The sequence below is a fragment of the Chrysemys picta genome, chromosome 1 (assembly GCF_011386835.1).
Source record: "Chrysemys picta bellii isolate R12L10 chromosome 1, ASM1138683v2, whole genome shotgun sequence".
Lineage (NCBI taxonomy): Eukaryota > Metazoa > Chordata > Testudines > Emydidae > Chrysemys > Chrysemys picta.
The window spans coordinates 108825294-108852365 of record NC_088791.1 but is presented as its reverse complement, the minus strand read 5'-3'; the positions used below and the strand labels follow the sequence as shown (position 1 = coordinate 108852365).

At 41.1% G+C, this 27072-nt stretch overlaps 1 protein-coding gene across 11 annotated transcripts in view; it reads right to left on the bottom strand.

Annotated features, from left to right (window-relative positions):
* The window catches only part of DENND5B (DENN domain containing 5B), a 203489-nt gene that overhangs the window by 80241 nt on the left and 96176 nt on the right, over positions 1 to 27072 (bottom strand). For 6 of the 11 annotated variants that reach the window (XM_065566404.1, XM_065566425.1, XM_065566405.1 and 3 more), the window contains exons 2-4: positions 25318 to 25383; positions 16073 to 16182; positions 2701 to 3367 (exon numbers count right to left, since the gene is read on the bottom strand). In XM_065566404.1, the coding sequence (XP_065422476.1) occupies positions 2701 to 3367; positions 16073 to 16182; positions 25318 to 25383 (843 nt within the window). Of the gene's footprint in view, positions 1 to 2700; positions 3368 to 16072; positions 16183 to 18921; positions 19361 to 25317; positions 25384 to 27072 lie in introns of those variants that run through there. The other 5 variants (XM_065566406.1, XM_065566447.1, XM_065566428.1 and 2 more) reach the window with 3 other exon arrangements.

The following is a 27072-nucleotide window of genomic DNA, read 5'->3' as shown; positions in this document are numbered from 1 at the left end:
ACCCTGTGCCCTTCTGACCTCAGGTTGTACTACTTCTCTTTCCTGCACTCTGGAGATAATGGTCTTCTCTGCTGTTAGATTAACTGAGGGATTACAGTGCCCAGTAATCAACTAGCAGGTTCCTTACAACGTTACTTAATTGTCCAAAGCTCCTTTTTCAGGCTCAAGTTTTCATGGTTTCCTTGTAGCTGAAGTGAATTGAATTGACTTTTTGACAACTTAAAACGAAAAGAAGGTTCAGACATTTTTCAGGACAGTGGGAGGGGGAAAAAAATCAGTTTGTTTTAAAGGTATACAGCAGGGATCGGCAACCTTTGGCACGCGGCCCGTCAGGGAAATCCGCTAGCGGGCCGGGACAGTTTGTTTACCTGCAGCGTCCGCAGGTTGTCCGATCGCAGCTCCCACTGGCCACGGTTTGCCATTCCAGGCCAATGGGGGCTGTGGGAAGTGGCGTGGGCTGAGGGATGTGCTGGCCGCTGCTTCCCGCAGCCCCCGTTGGCCTGGAACGGCAAACCATAGCCAGTGGGAGCTGCCATTTGCCGAACTTGCGGACGCTGCAGGTAAACAAACCGTCCCGGCCTGCCAGGAAATTTCCCTGGTGGGCTGCGTGCCAAAGGTTGCCGATCCCTGATATATAACAACAGCTTACTTCTGAAATGGTTGGGAGCTGAAAGGTAAGTTCTGACATACCAATAACCTCCCTTGAGAAATACATTTAGGTGTTCCAGTGACAATTGATTTTGAGTTGACAGTCGTGTCCTGTTGATAATTGCACCACGTGCACATGAAGTATATTTGGCACTGGATTCTCTGGCTGAGCTTGTGAAATTTGCAGATAAAGAAAGCCATGCATATGCGCACAGTGTGGCTTAATTTATTTGCCCAGTGAAATGCATTGGCAAGTGCACAGGTTTGCATGAACCCTGCACTGTAACTGCTTATTTTGTAAGAAGCCACCCTCAACAAGGCAAGAGCTTCTTTCAAGCTAAAAGCTGCACAGGAGTTTACGGGAGAGGAGCTTTCTCTGCTAGATCCCAGGAGCTTAGTACAACAGAGGTTCAGTGGTATTTAGTTAAACAAAAAAATAAAGCTCACTTTCTTTTTAAAGAATTCTTGGAAATATGAAAAAACTATGTTACAAAAAGTCAAATGTAAGCTGCACATTAGCCTCAACTCTGCACCTTTAGGAATGTGAATGATGCAGTATAATTGCACAATTGCTTCATTTGTCAAACACAACCTACTGTACAGCTTCCCACCACCACACTGTTTAACGTAGACAATTCTTGACAAAGCGAACAAAGTTGGGTCAAGGATCTCAGACTTTTCTGGGAGTGGGGATGGGAGGGGAGGGGAAGAAACAAAAACATTAAATTGCAGAAAATTGCTCTATCAGAAAATTCAAAAATTGTTTGAATTTCATCTTTTTCAAACTATTTAAGGTGACTGTCATTTTCCCCCTTCTGGTATACCTAAAGGTATTTTGTCAATGGTGTCACTATTTAATGTTTATTAACTAAACTTTCACTTTGTCTATGACAAGGGCAGCATTTTCAGACTTGATGCATGAAATTAAGCATCTATATCTATATTCAGGCAGCCTCCCTCCCTGCCCACCCAAACATGGCCCAATTTTCAGAGGTTCTGATCACCTGGAGTTCTCACCAACTTTAGTGGCAGTTGTGGATATTCAGCATATTCAAAACACAAGCCACCTCTTTAGATGTCCAACTTTAGTCATCCTCACATGAAAACCTGCCCAACTTCTCTTCTCCCCAAAGTACATATTTTAATTTAGGGCCAGTTCAACTCAGGTATTTAGGTGCCTAAAGTTGCAAATAGGCACCTAATACAACTTACAAAATCATCCAAAAGCAGCTGAGGCACCTAATTCCCATCGAAAGTAAATCACTTTGTGAATCTATCTGCATCACAGGCACCTACCTACCTTTGTAAATCTGGGCCCTAGTCAGCAGCCCTGTAGTATACAAGAAGCAATGCTCCAGCATTGTAGCCTATGCATTGTGAACTAGACATTTCTGAAACCTGTCAGAGTGCTTGTATAGTCAATAGGAAGTGTTGAACCTTCTCCTGAAAAATCTAACTCCCAAAAGCTCATTAAAACATTACAAGTAGGCAGGATCTGTTCGAGATGCCTCTCTGACAGCTTTGTCAACATATCTAACCTGCAGTAGCCCTTTGAGTGAAGTCCCAAGGTGTCAAGCAGAAGCCACCAACTACATCCTCATGAAAATAATTACTTCAAGATGCCTGTAGGCCCATAAGGAGACAAAGTTTGGCCGCAAAGGTTAGAACAGCAACATCTTAATAAAATTTGTCACATCAAAAAGAAAATGTGAAATTTGTGCAAGACATATTACCTAATGGCGTAATTTCCTGCAGAAGGGAGGATTAGTTTTGTGCTGTCTTGCAAGCTGATCAAGGGCAGTTTAAAGATGACAATTAAGTCAATTCTATCACTAGCTGTCATGAATGATAAATATGATGCATAATTAAACAAACGACACCTAGAATGTAGAGGAAACAATTACTTAGCCCTTTCACTAGCAAAGCCTCATTTCTTTTTATTACACTGTCTCACTAATCCCCTGAAATCAAATAGTTCACAGCAGTCTCAGCACTACAGTTGTTCAGGAATTGTCTGATCCAATCAGACACCAATCCAGAAAGACAGCCTACCTTGTGAATACAGAAGAATCTGCATCTCCAGGAGAACACACGTAAAGACTTGGACAAGGTTTTCCAAACCCAGCAGCTCAAAGGCTTCTCGAAGAGGGTAGTCAGACAGTGGAAGTTCACTGGGTCCAGGTCTCTGGCAAACGATAGGCTCATAAACCCCATAGAACTTCAGTGACCTCCCTGGGGGTGGAAGGGGCACTTCATAAAGAACGTTATGGATATAGCTCTCCAGCGGTAAAGGTGGGGGTTGCTGAGAGGTAACTGCCTTGTAAAGCTGGATAAGGAACTTCTTGCAGGCCTGCATAAAGGGCAAAGGAGTGATGAGACATATACATTTGGATACGTATAATGTGTCTCTGCTGATGTCATATGAGTTGTACTGCTGGAGCTTGGCCAGGGAAGTGGCATCTCCTTCATCAATGCTGCTTGCCAGGGAGTCCATGCTGCAAGAAGAGGAGGCATAGACGCTGCTGCATTGCTCTGCATTGTGCATTTGGTAAAGCGTTTGCATGGCTGTGCAAATTTGCTTGCTTGTGACCTCCTCATAGAAAGTGAGCACAAATCCATAAGTACGAGAACCATCTTCCCTGGTGATTATAAATGAATGGAACTGCGGGTCTCTGTTGTCAATCTGGGTCCTGAAAGATAGCCCTTTAGGCATACATAGCTGTGTAAGAAAAAGATAATCATATCAGTATCTAATGTGAAATAATTTAAGATTTTGTATTTTTTGCTTCCATGAGCAGATCAGGCAATGACAAAATCAAATTATATATATGCCAATTATTCTAAATTATTAACAGTTTAGATTAAAAAAGATGTACTTTTCAAATACATTTGAGAACGAACAGTCTGGCCTCATAACTAAAAAAGTGTTGCTTAAAGAAAGATTTTTTTAGACATGGTTTTATTTTACCAAGTCAGAAGCACCACTTCACATAATTATTCTTGATAATGAATAATACATCACTTGTATTTAAGCATCACATAAATGCCTTCAGTTTTTGCTTTCAACGATGTATCACTTTTAATTTGCTGAAGTGCACAATGAAAATGGGCCAAAAAAAAAAAAATCACATAAAGAACTCAATTGGTTTTGATGGTATATGCTTATCTTTAAATAACAATTAAATTGAATAAATAATTGATAATAATCCATTAATAAATAAACTTTCTCCTGTATGAGTATTTTCTTACCTAAACAGTAAAACATTTTGATTGGGGGAGGGGGAGGAATTCAATGTAAACCTAGTTTTTGATTAATCAGTCAAGTTCTTTTACAAATGATTCTATTTTACATAAGTACTTTGAAATGTAGCCCTAGAATGATAACCCAAGGCATTTTCCAGACATTTTTTTTAGGAAAATCAGCCATGTAATGCAAAATAGTGAAACAATTTTGCAAAACATGTTTAAATCATGCTACAGCATGAAACCAAATTATGCTCAAAACAAATCTATAAATTTTTTAAACAAGAACTGAAACTTCTTTTTAAAATGGAAGGTGCAAAGAAAGGAAAGGAACCTTCAAAGAGAGCACAGTGAAAGGTTGGCTTGGTGCGCTGTTAAGGATCAGTGCCTATCCACAACGTAGAACTGACTAGAAAGTGACAGTGTAGACCAGTGGTGGATAACCTGCGGTCCAGCAGGGTAATCTGATTGTGGGCCATGAGACATTTTGCTGATGTTGAGCATCCCTGGCCACTGGGAGCTGCGGGGGGCCGTGCCTGCAGATGGTTAACAGTAGCAAAATGTCTTGCAGCCCGCAATCAGATTGCCCTGATGAGCCGCAGGTTGCCCATCACTGGTGTAGATTCCCCTTGACCAGGAGTAATCACTTCTCCTGTCAGAAGAGGTAAACATGGATAAATTTTATAAGTGTGGCCAAATCCATTCCTAATCAACATCAGCTCACTTTGAAAGACCACTGAACAGTCAGATGGCAACAAGTTTCAGCTGCGACTGACCTGAGCAGGATTCAGATCAATGGCATAGAAGCCAGATTTCACATCCAGTTGGCAATCCCATGCATCATCCAGACCCATTTTTATATGTTGCTGTAAAAGTTAATGCATGGGGTAATAAATGGCCTAGAGTCAATAAAAGGATTTAATTCAATTGATAGGCGTTCCTGACATAAACCATGAAATTGCAGCTCAAGCCACTTTTTGAACAGGAGCCACATATTAATTCAAAAAGGTTGCAGTTTTGTTATTGAAGTGTTAATAGTAGCTCTGTCATTACAGCTACATTCAAATTCTCTGTGAAAGTAGGAGTAAAATCCCTATTTCACGTTTTAATTATTGAATTTAGGCTCCATAATATGCATCTCAACTGTCACTGGATTAGTCTGTGCCAAACTGTTAAATTCTGAAAACTGGGCTTCTGCACTGGAGACAATGGGCATAGCTTTATTAAGTCTGACCACACAGTGTTTAGACTACCTCTGTATGACCCTTAAGCATCCCCCTGCCCACACTTCTCTCTGAAATCCTCCAGTAGGGGACCTTCCCCCACAATAAATACCTATTAAACTTCATTATCTTTTGCATGCCCTACAGCACACAGTGAGCCAACACTTCAAGTCAGTGGTTGCAAAACACAGGCAAAATACAGTGCCAACACACTGCAAATATTATTAGGCTTGGAACAGGATAGGAGGAAAGGGAGCAGAAGATAAAGGAGAGGGGCAGGATAGGAAGATGAACAATGAGGGAAGAGCTCACCAGGGGACTATTAAATTGCAGAACCCTATAGATAAGGCAAAAGGGCAGGGCCAAGTGTTAGTGTTCATCCAAAAAGAAAAGCCTTAAACATATGGTCTTGATGCACAGTGATATTATATTCAGACAAGCACCCTGCAAGTCAATAGCATACACTCATCCAGGTTTATCATATGGATCACAAAGCACAGAGTCTAAATCAGGGGTAGGCAACCTATGGCACGCGTGCCAAAGGCGGCACGCAAACTGATTTTCAGCGGCACTCACACTGCCCGGGTCCTGGCCACCGGTCCTGGGGGCTCTGCATTTTAAATTTATTTTAAATGAAGCTTCTTAAACATTTTAAAACCCTTATTTACTTTACATACAACAATAGTTTAGTTATATATTATAGACTTAGATAAAGAGACCACCTAAAAACGTTAAAATGTATTACTGGCACGCAAAACCTTAAATTAGAGTGAATAAATGAAGACTTGGCACACCACTTCTGAAAGGTTGCCGACTCCTGGTCTAAATCCTAAAGGAAGGTTCTTGAAGAGAAGAATTCACATTCAACTCTAAAATAGGTTTGAGTGAACTAGAAGAACGGTGGAAGACCTTTCTGAGGTGGGACCTGAACAATTTCCCCCCCTTTTTTTTTTTTTAAACAAGATGATTCAGCATTGTTGAGCTGCCTACCTGACTGAGTCTTTCTGAGGGGGAATTAAAACAACTAATTATACAGTAGACCCTCAGTGTTACAACCACCCCTCGTCCCCCCCGCCCGGGAATAGAGGTTGTTCATAACTCTGAACAAAATATTCTGGTTGTTTGTTCTTTCAAAAAGTTTACAACTAGGGCTGTTGATTAATCGCAGTTAACTCACGCGATTAACTCAAATAAAATTAATTGCGATTAATCGCCATTTTAATTGCACTGTTTAACAATACCAATTGAAATTTATTAAGTATTTTGGATGTTTTTCTACATTTAAATTACAACACAGAATACAATATATATGAAAATCAAAGTGTATATTTCTGATTACAAATATTTGCACTGTAAAAATGATACACAAGAAATAGTATTTTTCAATTCACTCATACAAGTTCTGCAGTGCAATCTTTGTCGTGGAAGTGCAATTTACAAATTTAGATTTTTTGTTGTTACATAACTGCACTCAAAAATAAAACAATGTAAAACTTCAGAGCCTACAAGTCCACTCAGTCCTACTTCTTGTTCAGCCAATCACTAAAAAACAAGTTTGTTTACATTTACAGGAAATAATGCTGACTACTTCTTATTTACAATGTCACCAGAAAGTGAGAACAGGCATTTGCATGGCTTTTTTGTAGCTGGCACTGCAAGGTATTTACATGCCATATAAGCCCCTTCATACTTCGGCCACCATTCCAGAGGACATGCTTCCATGCTGATGACGCTCATTTAAAAAAAAAATAAAAAAATTGCATTAACTAAATTTGTGACTGAACTCCTTAGGGGAGAGTTGTAGGTCTCCTGCTCTGTTTTACCTGCATTCTGCCATATATTTCATGTTCATAGCAGTCTCGGATGATTACCCAACACATGTTGTTCATTTTAAGAACACTTTCACTGCAGATTACACAAAACGCAAAGACGGTACCAATGTGAGATTGCTAAAGATAGCTACAGCACTTGACGCAAGAATTAAGAATCTGAAGTGCCTTTCCAAATCTGAGAGGGGCGAGGTGTGGTGCATGCTTTCAGAAGTCTTAAAAGAGCAACACTCCGATGCAGAAACTACAGAACCCGAACCACCAAAAAGGAAAATCAACCTTCTTCTGGTGGCATCTGACTTGGCTACACCAGAGTCGGTGATGGGGGAGGGACGAGGAAAAAGGGAGTGATGGTGGTGGGCCGGATGGAGACACCCCGGAATCCCTGGAGCCATGCAGCCAGGAGCTCTTCTCAAGCCAGGAGGAAGGTAGCTAGTCGCAGCGGCCGGTACTTGGTGGAGGACAAACAGAAGAGCAGGTTCCCGTTAAGCGGTTTTTTTTTGGGGGGGGGGGGGGGGGAGGGGAAGGAATTTTTTCGGTGCGGGCTCTTTGAGAGAGGAGGGTTAGACATGCATGCCTAGATGCGGAACAGTGCATTGATGTGGTTTATCACATCGCGGTAATCGGCTTCGGTAATCTCCTCGAATGTCTCATCCAAAACGTGTGCAATGCGCTTGCGCAGGTTTATCGGGAGAGCCACCGTGGTCCTCGTCCCAGCCAGGCTAACGTGTCCGCGCCACTGTGCTGCGAGGGGAACCATTGCTGCACACAGGCAAGCTGCATATGGGCCAGGGCGGAAGCCGCATTGCAGTAGAAGACCCTCCCTTGCTTCCCAGGTCACCCTCAGCAGTGAGATATCATCTAGGACGAACTCCTGTGGAAAATGTTGGGACAGTGTTCAGTGTAGGTGCCCCCTGAAGCTGTTGGCTCTCCCTAACGCACAGAAACCCAGAGGACAGTGCAACCCTGAAACAATCAGTCCCCCTTATTCACCATTTTGAGGCTCCCGTGGGATGTGCGCGCTCTGTTTCGGATGGGAAAATTATGCTATTGTGTAGACCCTGTGTGTTTTCTACTCCTTAAGTGCGGTGGGAATCATTACTCTGTTTGGTATAAACAATGCTGCCTCTGTTGAATGTTGCATTTTGCCTATACAGCTGCATCAACCTTGAGACCTCAGCCGTCCCTTTTATCGCCTGCTCAGAGACTGCAAAGACTCAGGAAGAGACCGCGAAAAAGCAAAGAAGACATGCTGCAAGAAGTGATGCGGCAATCTATTAAAGAGAATGAGAAAGCACAGAACTGGAGGGAGAGAGAAAGCAGGATCCACCAGGAAAATGCAGCACACAGGCAGCAAAGCACTGCGCACCGGCAGCAAAGCACTGATCGGCTTATAAGCATCCTGGAACGCCAAGCAGACGCTATCCAGGAGCTCGTAGCCATGCAGAAAGAGGAGCAGTACCGCAAACGCCACCTCCCCCTACAGCCCTTGTCCCAAAACTCTTTCCGTTGTGCCCCACTGTCACCTCCAACCCACTTTCCCCAACTTCCGTGTTCTTCACGCCACCCGCTGCCTCCAACACCAGTATCTTCACCACCCAGCCCTGAAAACCATGACCCTTACCCTCTGCACTCAACCCCCATCACCATACAGTATAGCTAACCTGAAGTGCAGCACTCACTGCACAGCACACCAGACAGGACATATGCGAATCTGTGATTGTACTGTTCCCCACTCCACCCCCTTGTTTCTTTTCAATAAATGGAATTTTTGGCTTTGAAAACATTCTTTATTATTGCATATAGTAAAAGACTCTTTAGCCCAGGAAATAAACAGGCACTGCAAGTCTGCTTAGCATACACGGATTCCTAAAGATTGGAACTACTGCACTTCACTCCCGTGCAGGGCACCAGATATCACTGCTGGTTTTCAGCCTCAAATTGCTCCCTCAAGGCATTCCTAATCCTTGCAGCCCCGCGCTGGGCCCTTGTAATAGCCCTGCTCTCTGGCTGTGCAAATTCAGCCTCCAGGTGTTGAACCTGAAGCTGAGTGAAGCTTTGACCCTTCCCTTCACAAATATTAGGGAGGGCACAGCACGCGGATATAACCGCGGGTATGCTGTTTTCGGCCAAGTCCAGCTTCCCATACAGAGATCGCTAGCGGGCCTTTAAACGGCCAAAGGCACACTCCATAGTCATTTAGCACCGGCTCAGCCTGTAGTTGAACCGTTCATTGCTGCTGTCAAGGCTCCCTGTGTAGGGTTTCATGAGCCACGGCATTAACTGGTAAGCAGGATCTCCAAGGATCACAATGGGCATTTCAACTTCCCCTACCGTGATCTTCCACTCTGGGAAAAAAGTCCCAGCCTGCATTTTCCTGAAGAGCCAAGTGTTCCGAAAGATGCGTGCGTCATGCACCTTTCCGGGCCAGCCTGTGTTAATGTCAATGAAACCCCCACGGTGATCCACAAGCCCCTGGAGAACCATAGAGAAATACCCCTTCCAATTAACGTATTATCTCCTGCAAATGTAAACAAACTTGTTTGTCTGAGCGATTGGCTGAACAAGAAGTAGGACTGAATGGACTTGCAGGCTCTAAAATTTTGCATTGTTTTATATTTGAATGCAGGTTTTTTAGTACATAATTCTACATTTTTAAGTTCAACTTTCATGATAAAGAGATTGCACTACAGTACTTGTATTAGGTGAATTGAAAAATACTATTTCTTTTGTTTTTTTTTTTACAGAGTAAATCAAAAATAAATATAAAGTGAGCACTGTACACTTTGTATTCTGTGTTGTAATCAAAATCAATATATTTGAAAATGTAGAAAACATCCAAAAATATTTAAATAAATGGTATTCTATTAACAGTGCGATTAATCGCTTGACAGCCCTATTTACAACTGAACACTGACTTTAATACAGCTTTGAAACTTTACTATGCAGAAGAAAAATGCTGCTTTTAAACTATCTTAATTTAAACGAAACAAGCACAGAAACAGTTTCCTTACCGTGTCAAATCTTTTTAACCCCACCCCTTTTTTTAAAAGTAATTTACATTTGCAAATATTGTACAGTACTGTGTTTTGTTTTGGGTCTCAACTGCCTGATTGTATACTTCCAGTTCCAAATGAGGTGCACGGTTGACTGGTCAATTCATAACTCTGGTGTTCATAACCCTGAGGTTCTACTGTACTAAGGGAAACTATAAAAATAGCCAACAGAACATTTTATCCAGCACTTATCAAGCTATGGTTGACTGAACCCATAATGGGCAAGAATGCTGACCCTCTGAACTTCATATGATAGTTAAGCCCCTGGAAGAGAAAAATATTGCGGCCCCAAAAGAGATCACACTTTTGCTTGTTCCAAAGAAAATGGACTGGAAAAAAAAACAGAAGAAAGCCAGAGATTATCTGCAATTTATAGAATTTGGCCAAGAAATATGGACCTGCTTTTTCTTCAATGGCATGAGAAACTACCTTGGGTTGTGTGTATGCCAGAAGTTTTCTTTAACCTTAAGAAATTAAGGCCTTCTGTCCCTACATAAGTATTTCCATTCAAAAGGCAGAGCTTTAAGATTCTTTTAATGCAACATCATCCAGTCAACAAGGTGCAGCTGACAGATGGATATGTCAGTGCTATGGGAATACACCCTTATGACTGGTGTACCAGAGACAAGTCACCACAAGATAAAGGGAAGCTGTCTAGGGAAAGCTTTGCTTCTCATTACTCCTTTCCAAGCACAGTTTTTCCATATACATGAACAGAGCTGTAACCATGTAATTATTTCAATGTACGTTTACAAATACATTCAATAAAAGTACTTTGTTTAAAGATCTGCCAACGACATGTGAACAGACTATATATGGCAGAACAACTTTACTTTCTTCTCTGGGAGTCTAATGTCATCTTCATTGCAGGTCTGTACAAAAATGCAAGAATCTAAAATTAAAGCACAATGGACGTGTTCTTGGTTTTCAAATAAATTCTGCCATCTGTATAAGCATTTTTAATGTACCCATTGTTACTGAAATAATTTAGAAATGATTCTGCCTTTCATTTTGTTTTTCTTTTTCTTATTAAGGATACTTACATTAAGGCCCCAGTTAAGCAAGGTACTTTAGCACATGTGCAACTTTAAACATGCCAGGAGGCCCACTGTCTTCAGTGGAGCTATACATGTAAACAAATACAACTCCTATTTTGGGGCCCAGTTCAGCAAGGTACTTAAGTTTTCAGTCGTCTGTACTTAAAACTTCAGCCTGAAAACAACCAGATTGTAACATCAAAACTGGATGCTGAGGAAGTACTAGAAGATTATGACTTTAGGTGGGGATAAACACAGGAAGCAGTGAATATGGAAAAAACAAAGAGTATTTATTATTTGAATGCAAGTAAGGTCTTTACTATTCAATACAGGAAGGAAACTTGATCTAAAGCAGAGGTGGGCAAACTACGGCCCAGGGGCCACATCCGGCCCTCCAGACGTTTTAATCCGGCCCTTGACCTCCCGCCGGGAAGTGGGGTCTGGGGCTTGCCCTGTTCCGGCGCTCCAGCCGGGGAGCGGGGTCAGGGTCTTGGTCTTGCTCCACTCTGCACAGTTCCCAGAAGCAGCGGCATGTCCCCTCTCCAGCTCCTATGTGTAGGGGTAGCCGGGGAATCTGCAAGCGGCTCCCACCCCAAGCGCCAACTCCCGCAGCTCCCATTGGCCGGGAACAGCAGCCAATGGGAGCTGTGGGGGCAGTGCCTGTGGACAGGGCAGCGCGCAGAGCCACCTGGCTGTGCCTCCACATAGGAGACAGAGGGGGACATTCTGCTTGGGAGCTGCTTCAGGTAGGCGCCACCCGGAGCCTGCCACCCTGACTCCCTCCTGTGCCCCAACCCCCTGCCCCAGGCCTGATCCCCCTCCCACCCTCCAAACCCCTCCGTCCCAGCCTGGAGCACGCTCCTGCACCCCCAAACCCTCATCCTTAGCCCTACCCCAGAGCCCTCCCGTAACTCCCCCCCCCCGCCAATTCTGTGAGCATGTATGGCCCGCCATACAATTTCCATACCCAGATGTGGCCCTCGGACCAAAAAGTTTGCCCAGTGCAGAATGGTATAGTTATGGAGTGTTTGGTTTTTTGCTTTTGTTGTTTTTAATGATTTTCATAAAGCATTTGTAATTCCTTAAGCATATAGCAATAACAGAATACTCTCACAGATTAACCTTCAAATACTTGTGCATTTTCTCCTCTAAGGAAATTGCCTCTTGCAGCTTATATAAAGCAGACAGAGGCAAAGGCTGACAAAACAAAAGAAGAGATCAAGAAAGCCAATAATTGGCTCAAGTGATTAGGAGAAGGAAAAATATTACTTTAAGTGACATTTTGGGTCAAAATAATGATAAAGTTTTTCAAAGCATAAGATGAAAGCAAGTATTCCTACTATTTGTAAATACTGCTGCTTTTGTCAGAACATATAATGTGTGGTAAATGTGCTCTGAAATGACTTTTTCCAGAAGATTTTGTTTTGTACAATTATTTTGTTTTAACCAGGCTCTTATAAGAAGATTGTATCAGTCTACATAGTTTTTATTCTATTTTTGTACACTAGCACCATCACAGCTCTCTCATGAATACCCATTATATTCTGATAATATTTCATTGCCTCTTCTTGCATATTTTGCTTACTCAGAGATGAACATTAACAACCTCTCCTCTAAATTGGCTGGCAGAAGCGGCCTATGCAGTAGCTTAAGTCTTACTACACTAACTGTCCTGACTCCTTCAATCTAATGCAGATGCAAGATACTGCAGAGACCTACTGTAAATATTGCACTGTTCCCATTGCTTGGCATTTTGGAGCTGTGCAGATATTGAAATCCACATACCATGTGCAAGATGAATTATGTAGCATCATTAGTCTCATGTCTGTCTGTATATGCTTAGTATTAACAGTGACAGTTGCTAGCATGGTATCAGTGTTGACAACTCCTGTGATTTTTATCATGAATCTTACATACTTGGTATTTTTCTTAAAACCCCAGCACCTGGAAACAGCTTAAGCTAATCCCCAGAGAGTATCAGGAGGCAGCGTCAGCCCGGCACTGAGTGGTGTGCCCTGTGACAAGATGCCATTAAGAATGCCAACATTCTATTGGCTGCAACACTCCTACCATACCGCCTTTTAGGAAGGATTCCTCCCTTCCACTTGGCTGACATATGCCATTTCACCATATTCCTCTCCCTTTATTAAGAATTTGCTTCTTACCTTTTTTTAAATAAAGTAATATTTGCATGTAGTCCATCTGGAAAGCCGGTCATTTTTATGATGTTATAATAATAATAAAATATAATATATGGAGATACATCTATCTCCTAGAACTGGAAGGGACCCTGAAAGGTCACTGAGTCCAGCCCCGTTCACTAGCAGGACCAAGTACTGATTTTGCCCCAGATCCCTAAGTGGCCCCCTCAAGAATTGAACTCACAACCCTGAGTTTAGCAGGCCAATGTTCAAACCACTGAGCTATCCCTCCCCCCAATTTTAGATCATTTCTCTCTAAGACTTCCCCCCCTTGCTAATATGTAATGTGGATGAATAAGTTTCCTTCTGACAGTTCACTACACTGTAGGGCAAACTAGTTTCCTCACATACTAATCATCTTGGATACTAGTTTAAAATTAGTATCTCTCCCTCAAAAGGTTCTATTTCACTCTTGTTTTTAAAGAAATATTAATAGATTTTTGAGATCTCCTTCCTCCTTCAATTAGCATACTTAACGAGCCCATCCAGTCCCAACAAAAGTATTAAACCACTGTAGATCAACAAGAACATAACAGCCATAGTGGGCCAGACCACTGGTCCGTCTAGCCCAGTATCCGGTCTTCCGACAGTGGCTGATACCAGAGCTTCAGGGGGAGTGAGCAGAACAGGGCAATTGGAGTGATCTACCTGTATTCCCCTCCCAGCTTCTGGCAGAGGTTTAGGGTCCCTCTCGGCATGGGGTTACATCCCTGACCATCTTGGCTAATAGCCATTGATGAACCCCATCCTCCATGAATTTATCCAGTTCTTTTTTGAAACCAGTTATACTTTTGGCATCACAACATCCCATGGCAATGAGTTCCACAGGGTAATCGCGCGCTGAGTGAAAAAACTCTTGTTTTTATTAAACCTTGTGCCTGTTAATTGCATCAAGTGACCCCTGGTTTTTGTACTGTGTGAAAGTGCAAAAACCTTTTTGCACACTATTCATGGTTTTATAGACCTCTATCATACCCTGACATTTCCTTTTTAAGCTGAATAGCACTTCACTTTTTAATCTCTCGTGGGCAACCAGAACCAGACAGTATTCAAGGTGTGGGCGAACCATGGATTTATTTAGTGGAATTACATTTTCTATCTCATTTCTATCCCTTTCCTAATGGTTCCCAACATTCCCTTAGCCATTTTGAGGCTGCACATTCAGCTGAAGTTTCCAGAGAACCAAGTGTAGTTAAAGGCTCAATCTCATGAATTTGTGGCTTCACTCATGGTTTTTGAATGCCTGGCATTGGTGATATTGCTACCATGGTACTCACATGTTAAGTTACTTCTCCCCCCCCCCCCCCCCCGGCCGGGGGGGGGGGGGGGGAAAGACAGGGAGGAGGTATGGGAGGAAGCAAATAGATGAATGCACTGCTACTAGTAGCATTCCAGAAGCTTAACTTTAGCAGGCACAACCGATACCAGTAAGCAACAATAAAAGAGTTAATTTGACACATCTCTGCAGGATACTGCTTCACAATTCTGCCCTTCAAACATTCAGCCTCAGAAAGTCCTAGTTGCAGCCATTTTCTGCTACCCTACACCCTAGTAACATTTTTGTATTTTTAAAACAGGACACATCTTTTCACAAGAGAGCTTGCTTCAAATAAAAACAAACTCCTAGTTCTTATCAAAGCCTATTTCTATATGAAGGCTTTACCAATAGCATCTTACAGAGCTTTGACCACCGTGGAGAAATGCTTGGAGTACCAAATTATTTGGGGAATTTTCAATGATCCCTCTTAATCTTTTAGGTAATCTCAGGGAAAAAAAGTGGTCAACTTCGAATGTTGAATTAAGAGTCTTATTTCTATCCCTTTCCTAATGGTTCCAAACATTCTGTTTGCTATTTTGAGGCGGCACATTGAGCTGAAGTTTCCAGAGAACTAGCCACGATGACGCCAAGATCTATTTTTTGAGTGGTAACAGTTAATATAGACCCCGCTGTTTTGTATATATAGTTGGGACTATTTTTTCCCCCCATGTGCATTACTTTGCACTTATCAATGTTGAATTTCATCTGCCATTTTGTTGCCCAGTCACCAAGTTTTGTGAGATCCCTTTAACTCTTTGCAGTCAGCTTTGGACTTAACTATCTTGAATAACTGTATCATCTATAAACTTTGCCACTTCACGGTTTATCCCTTTTCCAGATCATTTATGATCAGGTTGGACAGCACTGGTCCCAGCACAGATCTTTGGGGGACCCTAGTATTTACCTTTTTCCATTGTGAAATCTGACCACTTATTCCCTTTGTTTTCTCTTTTAACCTGTTACTGATCCATGAGAAGACATTCCCTGTTATCCCATGACTACTTAGTTTTCTTAGAAGCCTTTGGTGAGGGTCCTTGTCAAAGGCTTTCCAAAAATCCAAGTATGCTAGCACCCATATTTGTTGACCCCCTCGAAGAATCCTAATAGATTGGTGAGGCATGATTTCCCTTTACAAAAGCAGTGTTGACTCTTCCCCAACAAATCGTGTTCATTTAGGTGTCTGATAATTTTGTTCTTTACTACAGTTTCTACCAATTTGCCTGGTATTGAAGTTAGGCTCACCAGTCTCCAGATTGCCGCTCCCCCTGCTCCCCACCCTAGCTATGCTACTGCTATTGGCCCTACTGCCTATTTGGCAGGATTCCTACTTCTGAAGTACTTAAAAAAAACAACAAACTCTATTAGTTTTTGCATCTTTAGCAAGTTACTTCTCAAATTCTTTGTTGGCCAGCATTCTCCATATTATGTGTGCTGCTTTAATAAATGAGAACACTGTTCCAGACTTAAATATAGTCATCAAGAAACAAAGAGGTTATGAAGAAAGTCAGCATACGTACCATGTTCACTGCATCTTGATCAAAGGGGTTCCACTCTATGTTCTGAGGATAGTGTGCCAGAACTTTGGACTTGAAAGTTCTTCTTAAGGGGCTCTGCTCAAAGTTCTCTCCTGGAACAGATTAGGAAGCAACAGCTTGTCAGAAATAAAGTCATTTCAAGATAATTTGTCTATGCCATTTTATTTTGCAATTGAATTTTCACAGTTATGGAAAAAGCAGATTGTATTTTCACTTTAATAGGCTCACTTCTTTCAGAGAAGCAGAAGAGACATGTTTAATGGGAGACTAAAACGTTACCTTCATTATCTTGGATCAAGACTTTTATTACAAGAAAAAAATAGCATGTGCAAACATAATACATAACTTATAATTTAAATTATATTAGAATTTAAGAATTACTACTTGAGTTTGTTGAAGAAAAACCTCAAGACGACTGAACCTACAATCTTTTATAGCTATTTTAGTAAGACCTGACAGCTAATTTCACTTTCCTCTTGCTATTGAGGTTAATATCATTCTGGGGTGTATTAACAGGGATGTCATATGTAAGACACGAGAGGTAGTTGTCCTGCTCTACTCGCCACTGGTGAGGCCTCAGCAGGAATACTGTGACCAATCCTGGAAAGGTGTGAGTATACTGGAAACAGTCCAGAGGAGAGCAACAAAACTTATAAAAACATTTCAAAAACCTGACCTGTGGAAAAAAGGTTTAAAAAACCATGGACACATTTAGTCTTGAGAAAAGACAACTGAGGGGGAATCTGATAAACAGTCTTCAAATATGTTAAGGGCTATTATAAAGAAGACAGTGATCAATTATTCTCTGTCCACTGAAGATAGGACAAGTAATGGGTTTATAACCTGCAGCAAGTGAGATTTAGGTTATATATTAGGAAAAGCTTTCCAATTATAAGAACAGTTAAGTACTGGAATATGTTTCCAAGGGAGGTTGGGGAATCTCCATTATTGGACTTCTTCAAAACAGGTTTGACAAACACTTGTCAGGGATGGTCTAGCTTTACTTGGTCCTGCCTCAGCACAAGGGGCTGGATTTGATGGCTTCTCAAGGTCCCTTCCAGCTCTACATTTCTAGGATTCTATAAACATCCAACAGCTGATATTGAGGTAAATATTCAATTTCTCTCTTATCTGGGAGACAAGGGCTGAAAGAAAAATTAAAACTCTGTGGGGAAAAAAGTATAGGTTTAAGTTGTTTAAATTCCAAAGGGTTCAAAAACACCAGACTCATTTTGAAGTTTCCAAAATATTTATCAAAATGTTACTGAAAGTTAAACATGTTTTGTTTCACAAAAAAACATTTTTGTAAGTTTGTTTTTAAATATGGGGGGGGGGGGGGAATGCACAGAATGTTTTTCCATGAAAACAGTTTGGTTTTGGAAAAATAATTTTTTGGATGAAAAAAATATTATTTTTAATTTCAGTCAGCTCTACTGGAGACTATCTATTCCTACAAGAGAAATGAAAACATGAGTTACTTACTTTCACTTAGACTTCTCTGAAGGCATTGTGGACTGTGATAGTATAATCTAGATTTAAGATTTGGGTGCTCAAATTCATTGTCAGAAAGGACGAGATGTTACCCAGGGTAGAAAGAAACAAACAGCTAAAGAGTTACATTCAGTTTAAAGCCTTCTGGTGCAACAATAATCAGGGCTGCACCCTGTATACCTTGAGGCATATAATCTGTATGAACATTCTCTCCACCCCCAAAATAATCTCCATTTGGTCCTTTTCAACCAACGCACTATGCAGCAGCAGCGTGCACATTTTCCGAGGTATACTTGACAACCAGTATTTGTCCAGTGATATTTTGACATTCAGAGAACTAGTTACATAAAGTGACTCTCTGAAGATAGTCTCTTTAGTATGAATCTAACTACCTTTCTCAGACTAAGAGAAATTTAATTAACAATATGATTAAGTGTACAAGGAAAGATGTATCAAGGAAAGAAACATGTATGTATTAAGATGTATCAAGGAAAGAAACATGTTTAAATAATTAAGATGGCCCATATGTGAATCTCCAGAACAGAACTAAGATTAAAATATTAAATACTTAATGACCTAACTTAAAACAATAGTGTAGAATCAGCTTAAAGAAATAATGGTAAAAGGGAAAGTAGCTAAAATTATACATGTAATAAAAAGCTCTTCCCACATGCAGCATTCGAGGTGTAAATTACATGTCAAGACAGGATTCTAGATTGCAAAGCAGTCACTTAAAGTTTTTGCAGATTTGATGAAACTGGCCCAAGGGCGGCTGCCAACTCTCAAATAGCTCTACTGTCACTCAACCACTTGGCACGTTCAGAGGCAGCTGTTCTGCATTTGCCCTGCACTGGCAGCACAAAAGGAAGCAGAGATTTAACACAAACACCTAGCTTGAAATCCCTTCAACATGGGGGATTTCCACCAAATAGAGTTGGCATCACTGGCTCCTACAACTCCCTCTCCCCCACCCTTGACACAGGGACTTGTCAGGGAAAGCAGTGGGAGTGGTCCCAGGGGATAGGCAGAAAATCATGGAGTCATAATTGGCTCCTTGACAACCCTTCCCTCTTAAAGTGACTTTAAAAATGTGGATAAGCATTATTCCATAGAAAGTTCCCATTCTAAGAGTATGCCAGAGACAAGTGGCCAATTAGGCATTTTTAGTACACCCATCAGAGTGGCATCTAGGTACCTTGAGTAGTTAATCAATACCACTCTAATATTCTCATTAGCACTTTTTCATGGCAGACAAAATGGACTATTTGCCATGAAAAACAAGATCTCCAATGAAAAATGTCAAATTAAGGTTTCCACCAGAGTTTTTGTTTTGCACTTACTGCACTTGTGTAGAAAAAGCCTTAGAAGATGTAGGTATGACAGATGAAACAGTCAAATTTACGAGTGAGGAAGGAGTTCTGTAGGTAAGCTGTGATGGGTGTTGGCTGGAGCCAGGTAGCCTGCCGTTGGGCTCTCTCAGGCCAAGCCAATCCCCAGCAAAAGCATGCATGAGGTAGAAACTCCATGCAGAAAATTCAAGGTGTCAGCTAAGTTGGACGGAGTGAAAAAAAAAACCATTCAAGTGTTTAGCAGACTAGCTCAGAACATTTTCCAGTTTTGACAAATACTGTATTTAGTTGTTTATGTGACAGTCCATAGCACAAGTGCTAAAATATTATTTTCAAGTTCCCCTGCAATGTTAGTACATAAAAGCAGAGAATTTGCCTCTAATATAGCATGTTGCAGCAGAACTAACTATTGTTCACAAGTGGTTTGCAGATGTTTGGAGTAACTTATACATGTTATCCACTGAATCTTAGAATTTTCCAAAATGAAATTTTAACACACTAAAAATAGAGTGGAAATTCTCTCTCCAAGTTGACACAAACATTTCTACCCATTTTTATTCTTAATGTGTAGTGTCAACCAATGGTTTATGTGCTTGTGCGATTTAAGTTAATATCCCATGATGCTGTGCATCTTATTTGGACACTAAGCATTTTATCCTCCTGAGACACCCGACATGGTTTACTTTACAAAGACTTGTGAATGGCCAGAACTGAAGCTACATGATCTTAGTCATGTACATGCATCTCAGACAAATAAATATATTAAGAAGACAAGCAATTTGCATGTCAAATATTTAAGATTAAATTGGTTTGGCCTCAGCCCACTAGATCAATTTTAAAAATGGAAGCTGTTGAAGGCAAGTGTATTTTCCCCCACACATACTAGGGAGTACTTAACACAATCTGTAGAATTAAATTGTTTGCAATGGGTTGTATACTGCCAGTTTGACTCATATTTAGTAATACTTTTACACAGAAGTAATCCCATTGAAACTAACCAGACTACTTGTGGAATGAGGTATTAATGAGCGGGAGTACAGGTGGCAGAATTGGTTCTTTGCACACGATTTGGGTGACAAAATTGGTCCCCAAAAGAAAGGAATGATGGTAGAAAGAACACGGTGATGATGACTGATTACCAAAAACAACAAAAAAGGACTTAACAAGTTAGGCTACAACCATATCCATCAACAAAAGCGATGGACAAGATAGTCTCCTGCGGGCACAGACTTATTAGTACACTGGAATCATGGTCACTGTCAAATGTACTATTAAAAACTTGAAGAAACTAATGAAAATGAAAAATGTACATTTTTTCACATCTGTAGCCACTTGTAGGTCCCTTCACCCCATCTGTCCAATGCATTAAATACCTCCAGCAAAGGAGATGCTGCATCTAGCCACGTGGCGTCATTTCATCAAACAGAGGAGATGGACGAGGGAGTGAAAGGTGGGAACAAAAAAAATATACAAAGAAACTTACTCCTGGAAAAATGTCTCCACTCAGACAGAAAAGAACCACAGAGGAAATGTCACTTGCAGAATAACTAATCCAGGGACAGGGTGTCATAGGAACCTTAAGCGAACCTGGAGTTCAGTCCCAATCTGTAGATATCTTGTATTGCAGCTTTCTGTTCATTGTTAAGGAATGGACTCCCACATGGTCAGTATTTGGCTAGGTCTATTGAAAGGAAAGCATTCACTCCTATTGGGCCATAGCCAGGGCGCGGTGAGTGGCGCAGCTGCCCAGGGCATAAAGCCACAGGGGCGGGAAAGACGCAAATATGTTTGCTCACCCGGGGTGCTAAAATACCCAGTTACGACGCTGCATTGGGTCATCTTGTTAGTCCTAGCAAGGTATATGGAGGACAGAGCCACTGCAGTTTTCCACTAGCAGAAGTTGGTTTTACAACTTCCTGTTGCGTTAAATTCCAGCTGAAAAACTTTTGGGCTTACAAGTAGCAGTAATACCTGGAGGAAACCACTTCTGAATATAGAAACTTATTTAGTTGTATTAAATCTGTGGTTACAACATCTTGCAATCCAGGTATCTACATTCCATTTCTTGGGCCATACTGAACTAGGATTTCCAAATCATTCAGAAGATACAGACCAGATTATTATGCCAATTTAATCCAAAAAAACTTGGACCTGATTTTCAGAGGTACTGGATGTTTATAGTTCCCACTGACTCAAAATGGGAGCTACTGGTCTGTAGCACCTCTGAAAGATCAGTCCCTGTATCTTTTGAGAAATTTGTCTAACATGTAATAGAGTGTTTCCTGTAGTAGTCAATGAAAGAGTATAAAACATTTTTATAAAGGAAATTTGCCACAAGTAGAAGGAATTAGAGACTCTTGACCCATGTAACTGAGTGAGCCTTAAGAAGATGGGCATGAAAACATGTGAATAAGAGAAGCCACATTAAACTGATGCTCACATATACAATTTATTAACACAGTCAGGATCAGATTACTTTTTCCTGAAATGGTCCTTTCTGATATCTGCCAGCTTCAGCCCATTCTCTGCACTGTGCCAGTGTTTCCCTGATGTGTGCTACAGAAAATGGCAGCTTTAATATCCATTGTATCTTGCAGAACCATATATGTAAATTCCTTGGATTCTGAGTAGTAACTCAAAAGCATCCTGCTAATAAGGCTATTGGATCTGTCACTTACAAGAAAAGGCCACACGTGGCTAACCATTTCATCAACAGACCCAGAGCTGGATTTATCTCCAGAAGATACACTCTGTACTAGATGTTACGTACCTCCAAATTCCGTAGCTGAGAGGTTTATGTTAATTAACCATTGATACATTGACATCTGCCAGTCCTGGAGCAAAGAGCAATACACAGCACTTCTGAAGCAGCTTATACCCAAGTTTATCAAGGCATTTTACAGGTAGAAGGCTTCCTATGTGTCTATTTATCTACTTAAAGCCATCTGACAAATACAGTATGTAGTGTAATACTCATTTCCCTAAGGCACTCCCTACTAGACAGATCTGAGCTCTGGTCCTAATCCAATTGACCCTGCTTTTATTGTAGAAGCAACTAGCGTCACTATCAAATCCTATTTTGGCCAACGCTTACCACAGCACTGATTGAATGTTGTAGTTTTGGACTCAACACCTCAGCTGGCAAGAGCCACACTAGGCCCTTCATTGAAGGTGGAGGATATAATTGCAGAGAGCTCCTTCTTCACAAAGCCAGAACAAAACCCATATTCTTTCCTTCTTTGGTGGCAAAAGATTTACCAAGCTACCATCACCCACCCAACAAATGGAAACAAATATGGCTATCAATTTTATTTCAGAAATAAACAGATTCTGTCATTGAGGATTTGCATGAAGGTCTGAAGGACTCAACAGCAAAGATGACCCACAGGTTTTGTTTAGGGTTTTTGTTTCTGTTTTAAGTTCTCCTTTCCACAATCGGAAGCACACAATGATCCAACATAATCAGAAGCTAGTGAGAAGGGTAACACTAATTTGCCTCCGTCCAAACCAAGTTGATGACGAAAGTTCAGGATTTTTTAACCAATCTATTCAGTGAGCATTTACAGAGTTTACATGTTCATAGTGATGAGGAAGCCTAGCATTTTTGCTGACAAAACCTGAGTTTCTTGAAGCCATCTGTGTGTATGAAAGCCTCGTTTCTCAAAAAGTCAGCATCTATAAAAGTGCTAAGAAATTGAAGACGTTGAGGCCATATAACCCAGGAAAATGGATGGCACAGATAAAACTTACCTTTACCAAAAGTCTGCAATGCCTACAGTTTATTAGGATAGCATAATTTTTTTAAAAAGCAAGCAAGCAAACAAACAAAAACATACAGTTTATTTAGCCAATAACGGAAAGACAGAAGGAAGCTGACAAGACAAAAAGAGAAGAAGCCACACCAAAATCATTTTCATTGATTGATCAATTGCAAGACAGAGCATAGAACATTGCACCCTCCACAAAAGGCTGTTCTGGGGCACCAGAGACTGAACAAGGACATTTATAAGCAACTTTTCAATTAAGTTGAGGAGGGCATAGCAGAAGCACGTCTGGGGTTGTGCCTTCTAATAGAGCTCTTTACTGTGAGGGTGAAATTTCACCATTTAATCAACCTACAAAAAGAACTCCCACCAAAATGATATGACAGAATCAGAAAGATAGAATAATCAAATCCACTCTGGAAAGAAAATGGGAAAGGCAAGTCACAGCAAGCAGAACCTTCTTGGCAAACATGAAGGGATCAGCATCTGAATACAAATGCTCTTTATGATAGGAACTTCCATCATTGGTGGTATTAGACTGCTGAGTCACACCTAGCATGGAGAGACACACTAACTTGACAGTATTTTCAGGCACTAAGTGAATTATGATTTAATTGAATTAGCATGTAAATTTTAGAGACGTTCGCTTGAGAGATTCCAAACTATAATTAGCAGAATGTACTATATTTGAGCCCGACTTCACTTTTAAAATGGAATCCAGCTTCTTATCACTAGGGGCGATACCAATGCTATTAATTGCACGGTATTCCACAACAGATTCCATTTACTTCAAACTCACAGACTAAGGCACTACTCAGTGTAAGTAAGGTTAGCAATCTAGCCCTAAATTTAGCCCTTAAACTATTAGGTTAGTAAATCAGATTAATATTTATAGTATCTCGCATATTTTAATCAATGATAATACATCAGATTAAGTTCCACTGTAAATGGATACTTAATTATACTTAGTAATACTTATAATTCCGATATAATGCTGCAAGTTTTAGCTTAAACATACAAAAAATTTCTGCTAAATGCAGTTTAGTTCAGATTTACAAGTGAGTGGCTGGGTGATGAACACTGCTGCTAAATAAAGTGAAACGGTGTTAATTTAATTTTAGAATGTTAAGTAGACTCCATGAAGCTGTTACATAAAATATTATTGTCCATTTAGGGTCCAGGATAAAATTACTTGGGTAAAGGGCCAAAGGTTCTTAGACTGTCATCCATGATCAGTCTCATTTCTGGAGTGATTGCTCAGAAACTAAAACAAGGAGTGTTGAGATTTTAAACAAACACATTTAAATATTAGCTATCACAGCTAGAGGAGGCATACATAGATGCATATTAAACTGGCAAAGTCCCCTCATTCCACACCCTGTAGCCTGAGGAATTTTAACTATGTGTAGTTGATTACAAATTCTGGAACGTGACTATTGAAATAAAAATATCTTCTAACTCCTTTAGAGAGACCTAGTGGGAGCATGCACAATACTTCACATCATGCTGACAACCTTTTTCGCTAGCTGTCATTTCTAATTAAATTGGTTCAGCATTTCCTAATGATCATGCTATCTCCCAGTAGAATGAACTTTAGAACCAAAGTCTACTGGACAATAGTATCACATTACATGAGATGTTAAGTGCACAGAATGCTGAACAGAGGAGGAAGCCGGGAAGAGTAATGCTTGGAAAGGGAGCAACTATGCTGTTAATTGCTGGGTTTTAGAACTGAGCGGATGTAGTTGGAAAACAGCAGTGCACAGCCTCTTAACATTATATTTAGGGACAAGCCATTCACCACGCAATATTCAGGAAGAATACTTATAGGGCACCTCCCCCACCACATACTCTTGTTACCATTAGACTATTGCTTTGTAGTTGTTCTAGATGGGGCCATGGCAGATTAAAAATAGTTCTAGAACTAAAATTAAAAATATACAAGGAATTAATTCAACAGGATGCCTGTGTGTAGGTGGGGTTGTATATTCAGTGCAACACTTACTCTCCAATGTTTGATAGAAATACGTAAACATCAGATTTAATTGAGTACAAGCAACTCTTTGGAGAGTCAGATGCCCTATCAATCTGTCTGGAATGTTTTAAATTGTTAACCTCAAACATGCTATTTCCTGCGATCTAATGAGGCACATTTTTCACTGTAGATCTAAAAAACAACCACCCATATGAGCCACTGTAGCAGGAATTTGTGGGAACAGAGACAGCACTAGAAAACATTGCTTTATACTTGCATATTAGGCAGAGTTGGAGTTTGTGATAAAGTATCTATTGATACAGTAACTTCACATAAAAGAAGTGTTTAGATTCTGTCACTAAGCAGACAAAATATACCGAATATATACATGGAAGGATTTCCACCACTAGACTTCAGGAGAAATTAAGTTTCTCTTCTAAGAGAGAAGCATATTTGCCAAGAGAGCTTTAGGGAAAGAATAAAATTTAATAGCTATTGATTCACATTAAGTTATAGACTAAAGATGCAATATTTAATTCTGATCCTTAATTTGAGTTGATTCAAGGGAAGTTGTAAGATGGAGAAAATATATATACAAAAAAAGGGCACAGAGGGCCTGGAGTTCTGATTTTTAAACCCCCTTTTTACCTGAGGTTCTGTTTGCAGTATCTGAGCTCTTGCCATGGCGATCTGCTTCTAGCCACTGGTATAAGACTATATAACATAACAAACAAAAACAAAAAGCATGTATGAACAAACAAAAGATACACAAACTCAGAAAAACGGGAAGTAGAAGAAATCTTTCCTTCCCAGCCCTTCTCTGAAAGTTCTTTTACAGCATGTCTAACTGAAATGTTCTCTCTCCCAGCAGATGTTTCATTACCCTTCCATAGAAAAATGTTTGCAAAATCTTTAAAGATACAGTAGCATGTCCCAGGTAAAAAAAAGATGCAACCCCAGAAATAAAAATCAAGATGAGAACACAGATCATCATAGGGCACTAGATAAATGAAAATTTAGATCTCGGTTTTGTGGATTTGATCTGCGGTTCATTATAGCACTGAATTACACTGGCTCCAAAAAGTGAATTAAAATAGATTCTCACTACTGCCCTCCTTGTTGGTCAATTGTCTGTGGCACAGGAACTTAAGAGAATCCATGAATAGGGTTACCAGGTGTCCGGTTTTCGACCAGAAGGTCCGCTCGAAAGGTGACCTGTGCAGCAGCCAGTCAGCACTGCTGACCAGACACCAACCAAGTCTGGTTACTGCAGTAACCACAATTGTTTGCCACTGCCTGGAGGGCAGGAAGAGCAGCTGCTGCTAGAGGAGGAGGGATCCGGACTGCAAGTGGCATTTGAGGAGCAAGGCAGGCAGCTGGGCTCACTGCCCATGACAGCCCATCCCGCCTTTTCAGCGTCCCAGGGCCCCAGCTCTCTCCGGCTCCTCGCTCCAGGGATGGAGCTCCTCCAGCCCCATGTGGGCAGGCAGGCTTTATATCCGCTCTGCCCATCCTGGCTCTTCAGGCAGCAGATGAGTTCTGGGGGTGGGGAAGAAGTGAGCAATTTGGGGTGGGGGGGCGTGGAGAGTGAGCAATGGTGGCGGCCTGTAGTGTCCAGTTTTGAAAAATGGGCAAGTTGGCAACCTTATCCATGAATGAGCACTTCTTCTAATTGTCTATCACTTGGAAAGACATTCCTCTGCAGATGACAGAGAAGTGCTTTTAATAAAGAGATCTAGAATGGAATTTTTGTTTTTTAGGAGAAAACTTCTTGTTCCTTGGATTGCCAGTGGGTTCTAATTCTCTCCATCAGTTACAGCATACTGGTTACACTTTCAACCTGCAAACCAATGGTTTTCTACTCCAGAAACCTTAAATTATTTCAGTCCCAAGTTCTGAGACACCTAACAAAAAAAAACAAATAACACACCACTTATTTGAATCTAATCATTAAATAGAATAGAGGACTTAAGAAATACTGCTGCCTGTGGGATTCCTAGGGTCAGACAAAGGAAGAAAAATTAGTTAGGGAGACCACGAGCTAAGAAAAAAAGTGTATGATTCTTGCCAGGGCTGGCTTTAGGAACTGCGGGGCCCGATTCGAATCCCCAGCGGCGGTCTGGGTCTTCGGTGACACTTCGGCGGCAGGGGGTCCTTCACTCGCTCTGGGTCTTCCGCGGCACTGAAAGACCCCCCCCCCCCCGCTGCTGAAGACCCAGACCGCCGCCGGGTGAGTAAAAAAAAAAAATAAAAAAAGGTGCCTAAGGCGCGGGGCCCGATTCCAGGGAATTGGCCTAAAGCCGGCCCTGATTCTTGCACCCACAAGTTCCCCTCTTTAGTGGCAGTAGATTCCATCGGGGGAGGGGAGGGGGGACGGGATTTTGCCTCTTCTAAAATCTAAAA